Below are 6078 nucleotides of genomic sequence, written 5' to 3'. Positions count from 1 at the left end.
TGCTGGGAAAATTTTCCATTAACAATAAGCATGCCTCTGCTAAATCTTATTTCGCACTGTGCAAACACCATAATAAAGATACGCTTATCTAATCAAAAGCTGTTGCTGTGGAGATGTAATAGCCCAAGGATTCTCTTCAATGTCATTTTGAGCTGTTAAATACAGGATAAACATAAATTCATATATACAATCCTGAAAACTGGTTGTGATGTCTTTCCATAACCACTAGGTGGCTAGCTATAATTCTTAAACAGACTTCATCTATAATGGAGGAACATCAAGAGTTTTCGCACTCTTGGCTACTATCAGCCACAGAAATGGGTATGTTTCTATCTCCCAACCTAATCAACTGGAAGATGTTTTGTTAAAGGTGCATGCAGTTATAAGCAAAACACAACAGGGAGTCCTCGACTTACAACCACAACTGACCCCAAAATTTGTTGCCAAATGAGACAGTTAAGTGAATTTTGCCCCATTTTACTATCTTACTTGCTACAGTTGTTAAGTCAACCAGTGCAGTTATTAAATTAATAACACGGTTGTTAAGTGAATCTTCCCCATTGACTTTGTCAAGTCGCAAAAGGTGATCACATGATCCCAGGACACTGCAACTGTCATAAATATGAACCAGTTGCCAAGTCTCTGAATTTTGATCGTGCCGTTGAAACTTTGGTCACTAAATGAACTTTAATGAATGGATTTCTTAAAATATTGGCTGTTTTGCAGGCATAAATGGGAGACTGGAAGAACCCTGGATGCCTACTTTAATTAAAAAACACAAAGATGCTGCCTCCTTTCAAATTGCAATTGACCTGAATCGTTTTAAATGGGCACAGCTTTGAAAGGCATTTTGTTGTGGCCTGTTGGCTGCCGGCCCCTCCAGCAGCTGAATAAGAGGAGGCGCGTGTGTGAGTCAGGGTCAGCATCAAGGCAACCTGGGAGCTCTGAGGGGGAAGAGGGAATGGAGCTGGCAGAGAACGAGACTGTCAGTCTCTATCTTGCATGCTTACTATTGGCTGCCCTAATAACGTGTGTGTGTGTGTGTGTGTGTGTGTCATGGTATTTGGAAGGGGATATGTGCTGGTGGAACGATCTCAGAAAAGGGAGTTTTGTTCTCACCATCTTCTACGTATACTGATGGTTCGTATTTAGGTTTGGTCAAGGCCAACTGTCTCTGCATACCTGCTAAATGAGGCCACCTGAAGATGCGCCCACATGACACCTTTGGGAGTGGAGATTGGACATTGGTTCTGGTGTGTACCAAGGACCTGTGGGTAGCCAGGAAGGACTGAGGCGGAGACAGGAATAAAGGCTAACAAGTTTATTCCCTCAAAGAACAAGCTAACAGTTCAGAACCGGCTTAGAACAGGAATGCCGCCGCTGCTCGTTGGACAGCTCCCTATTTATACAGGAGCTGTCAAACGATCAGCCAATCAGGTGTCGAATTGCTTCCCGCTTAAACTCTTTGTTTTGGCGGCTGCTCAGAACATAACACCCCTCCCTTCTAAGTTCGCGCAAGCGTAGTCTTGCAAGTACGCCGGCCGCCGCCTGATTCGGCTCGATGCCCGGGGCCCTTCTGCCCTGCTTGGAGGCCCTGGTTGCTCGTCCTCGGCCGAGGACTCTGCGCCGGAGGATGGTGATTGCCCGGGTCGCCGAGGAAGAACGCAGGAGGGTGCTGGCCCACCAGGTAAGTCGCCGCTTCGGTTTGGAGCGCTGGCTGCCTGCTCGACGTTGGCCTCCTCGTCGCTGGGTTCCCTGTCGCTGGTCGCCGCTGTTGGGCTCGCTGGGCTGGTCGGTGACTGCTGGCAAGGTTGCCCTGGGTGCCTGCTCCGCAACTGGTCGCAGTGACGTTTCCACGTTCTGCCGTCGAGGAGCCTGACCCTGTAGGAGCAGGGCCCGGTCTGATCAATTACTATGCCCGGTAGCCACAAGGGATGCCCCCCATAATTGCGGGCATACACTGCTTCCCCTTGGGCGAAGGATCTCGTCCCTCCCTGAGAATCCAAAGGCTTTGGGGTGGAGTATGCAGGGTGCAACCGGTCAAGGGTGGTTCGCAGCCGCCGTCCCATAAGGAGCTCGGCTGGGCTGGTGTTGGATTCTGGGGATGGCGTGGAGCGGTGAGCCAACAAGAAGGCATCAATGCGTTCTAGCCAAGGCAGGTGATCCATTTTGGAAAGGGCCTCCTTGACGGACCGCACAGCGCGCTCCGCCAAGCCATTACTAGAGGGGTGAAAAGGAGACGTCAGGGCATGCCGGATGCTCTGGGAAGCTAGGAAGGCCTCAAACTTGGCAGCTGTCAGTTGTGGTCCGTTATCGGACACCAACACGTCGGGTAGCCCATGGGTGGCAAAACGTGGCGGAGGGTGGCAATAAGCGCGTCCGCCGTAGTGGAGGACATGTGGATAGCCTCGACCCACTTCGAGAAGGCATCCACGATAATCAAGAGCATGCGGCCCTGAATCGGGCCCGCGAAATCAATGTGTATTCGCGACCAGGGAGAGGATGGTGGCTCCCACGTCCGGGGCTCGGCTTTGGGTGGTAGCGCTTGGGCGCCCTGGCATTTTGGGCACCCGGCAACATGGGCTGCTATGTCCTGGTCCAGCTTGGGCCACCAGACATAACTCCTGCCCAAGGCTTTCATTCGGACAATGCCGGGGTGTGCTAGGTGAAGCTGTTGCAGGACGGTAGTCCTCAGTGAGGCCGGCACCACGACGCGGTGGCCCCACAGTAAACAGCCGCGCTGAACGGAGAGTTCCGGCAGCCGTGATTTGAAAGGGAGGAAAACAGGATCTACGGGGTCCTTGGGCCACCCTCGCCTAACCCAATCTAGTGCCCGGGATATTACCTGATCCCTTGCGGACAACCGGGCGATGTCGGCGGCAGAAATTGGAAGGTTGAGGTCATCAATGAGGAAGACGGGGGCGGCAGCAGTAGGGTCTTCAGGAGCGTCCGGCAAAGGGCAACGGCTGAGGGCATCGGCGTGAGCGATCTGCTTCCCCGGTCGGTGCAGGAGCAGGTAGTCGTAGGAGGCGAGGAACACAGACCAACGTGTCATTCGGGGAGACAGCACCTGCGGGGTCGGGCGGTCACCGGCGAGCAACCCCAGCAAAGGCTTGTGGTCAGTGACAATTTGGAAGGGGCGGCCGTACAAATAGTGATGGAAACGCCGCACCCCGGCCACAATAGCGAGGGCCTCCTTATCAATTTGTGCGTAGTTGCGCTCAGAAGCAGAGAGGGTGCGGGAAAAATAGGCAACCGGCACCTCTGCTCCACTAGGCAACTGGTGGGAAAGCACGGCGCCCACCCCGTAGGGTGAAGCGTCGCAGGCGAGCGCTAAAGGCAAGTGCTCGCTGTATTGGACAAGGACGTCGTTGGAGATCAGGAGATGTTTAACAGCCCTGAATGCGGAAGCCTCCCGCCAGCCCCAGACCCAGGCAGCCCCAGAGTCTAGGAGACGGTGGAGTGGCTCCGCGACAGAGGCTTTATGAGGCAGGAAGACCGCATAGAAATTGAGTAGGCCTAAAAAGGCCTGTAATTCAGCTCTATTAGTAGGTGCAGGGGCCTCAAGGATGGCTTTGGTCTTGGCAGCAGTGGGGTGGATGCCACTGCCATCAATGAGGAACCCCAGGAACTCTATCTGGGACACCGCAACCTGGCATTTGTCTCTCTTAACCTTCAGGCCCACTTTTTGGAATTTTTGGAGAACCATGCGCAAACGGGCCATGAGTTCATCCATGGAGGTGGCTGACACAAGGACGTCATCAAAATAGGGGACGACGCCTTGGAGTCCGTGGAGCAACCGCTCCATCAAGCTTTGAAAAAGTCCAGGGGCGATGCTCACCCCAAACTGCAATCTGCGGCAACGGAATGCGCCCCGGTGTGTGATGATTGTCTGTGCCTCAGCTGCTTCGTCGTCCACGACCAGTTGTTGATACGCCTGTGCAAGGTCGAGTTTTGCAAAAATTGACCCCTCGCCCAGAGTGTGTAGGAGGTGCTGGACCACTGGCACTGGGTACGCATTTGAAGGCAGGGCACGGTTGATCGAGCAGCGGTAGTCTGCGCAGATCCTCACGCTGCCGTCCGGCTTAATTGGCAGCACGATGGGTGTTTCCCATCGTGCATGATCCACTGGCTCGAGGACGCCCTGAGCTACGAGTTTGTCCAGCTCGGCGTCCACCTTCGGCTTGAGTGCAATTGGAACTCGGCGTGGCTTCATTTGCACCGGTTGCACTGATGGGTCGAGGTTGAAAGAAACAGGCGTTCCTGTGTATTTGCCTAAGGTGCCGTTGAAGACAGCTGGGAATTCGTTGACCAAGCAGTCGAGTGCAGTTGCGCCGAGGTGGTGGATTCCGCTGACTTGCAGACCTAGGGACTGGAACCAGTCAAGACCTAGAAGGCTGGGCAGTCGTCCCTCGACTATGATGAGGGGTAGCCGGCCGTCAAAACCCTTGAACTGCACTCTGACTTTCCGGGTGCCAATTACTGGAATCAGGTTGCCCTGATAGTCCCTTAATGTTAAATGACAGTCTTGTAATTGGCGTTTGGACAGCTGAGGCAAGAGACGTTTGATTGTGCTCCAAGACACTATGGACGTTGCGGAACCGGTGTCGAGCTCCATCTCGCAGGGCTTCCCTTCTATCGTCACAGCTAGTTGGATCTTCTTTTGCAGAAGGTGGCAAGAGAGGTCGTGATTAGAGTTGCGGAGGATTGCATGGCAGTCCGTTCTAGCTTTCTTGGTTCGATATTGCCGAGGCCGCTCGGTTTGGGACTCTGGAGAGGACATGGGCTGCGCTGCCCGGCACACCCGAGCGATGTGGCCCTTTCGTCCACACCGCTGGCAGAGGGCTTGTCTGAATCTGCACTCAGCTCTTTCGTGATTGCCTCCGCAACCACTACATGCAGATCCAGAGTTGCCCTTCCGCCGATGCCAGCTCTTTCTGTTCGCCTCCTCAAGGCGGTTAATGTCCTCATCCTGGGTTTCCGCATCGGAATCTTCACTTTCTGAGTCTGGTGAACCGGCCACAGTATTAAAAGCGTTGGCAGTCTGCGTGGAAGTGGCAGACCGGGCCTTCGTGATGGTAGCTAGGGAAGCCTCAGCCATCTCGGACGCCCGAACTTCATCAAGGGCGGTTTGAAACGAAAGATCTGTTTTGGTCAGTAACCGCTTTTGAAGCTTGAGGTCTCGGAGGCCACACACTAGGCGGTCGAGGAGAGCTTCATCGAGGTCTCGGAACTCACAGTGCAGGGCGGCCGAGCGTAGTGCAGCAACGTAAGCGCTGACAGACTCCCCCTCAGCTTGGCTCCGCTGATGGAAGGCGTGCCTGCGGGCTATCTTGGACGGCGACGGGGCATAATGGCTTGTCAGCTTTGCCAGCAGCACAGGCCAGGGGACGGCCTTAATAGGCTCCAGAGCTGTAAGAGCCCTGGCAGTATGAAAAACGTCTTTGCCACAGACGGACAGGAAAAATGCGCATTTTCGCTCGTCCGTCAACTCGGTGAGGTCGTGCGCGACCAAAAAACACTCGAACCGAGCCGTGTAAGACTCCCATGTCTCAGAGCCATAGTTGAATGGCGCGAAATTTAACGTGGCCATTCCTGTCAGAGCCAGCGACGTCTCGTCGCGATAGAATTAAGCGCGGTTCTAGTGACTCAGCGAGTGACTTCAGCAGTAAGTGACTTCAGCTTCTCGCACCTCAGTTTGGCGATCCCACCTTCGTCGCCAGTGGTGTGTACCAAGGACCTGTGGGTAGCCAGGAAGGACTGAGGCGGAGACAGGAATAAAGGCTAACAAGTTTATTCCCTCAAAGAACAAGCTAACAGTTCAGAACCGGCTTAGAACAGGAATGCCGCCGCTGCTCGTTGGACAGCTCCCTATTTATACAGGAGCTGTCAAACGATCAGCCAATCAGGTGTCGAATTGCTTCCCGCTTAAACTCTTTGTTTTGGCGGCTGCTCAGAACATAACAGGTTCTTCGTAACTGGGGGCAGGGATCTGGGTAAACGTTTGATATGTACAAGTTCACGCTTTCTTGCTTCAGATCTTTGCGTCATTTTCACTGTTTTCATTTCATATCCAGT

General features: G+C 53.8%; 1 protein-coding gene across 1 annotated transcript; it reads right to left on the bottom strand.

Moving 5' to 3' along the window:
• Positions 1-1445: 1445 nt before the first annotated feature.
• LOC116511683 (uncharacterized protein K02A2.6-like) lies at positions 1446-5593 on the bottom strand. Its single transcript, XM_032221853.1, has 4 exons — positions 5235-5593; positions 4770-4791; positions 2586-4660; positions 1446-1968 (listed from the first exon to the last, which is right to left on the bottom strand). The coding sequence occupies exons 1-4, from the start codon at positions 5591-5593 to the stop codon at positions 1482-1484; spliced, it is 2943 nt and encodes a 980-aa protein (XP_032077744.1). The 3' UTR covers positions 1446-1481.
• Positions 5594-6078: the final 485 nt, after the last annotated feature.

This window comes from Thamnophis elegans, chromosome 7 (genome assembly GCF_009769535.1).
Source record: "Thamnophis elegans isolate rThaEle1 chromosome 7, rThaEle1.pri, whole genome shotgun sequence".
NCBI lineage: Eukaryota > Metazoa > Chordata > Lepidosauria > Squamata > Colubridae > Thamnophis > Thamnophis elegans.
This window is presented reverse-complemented; position numbering and strand designations above follow the sequence as displayed.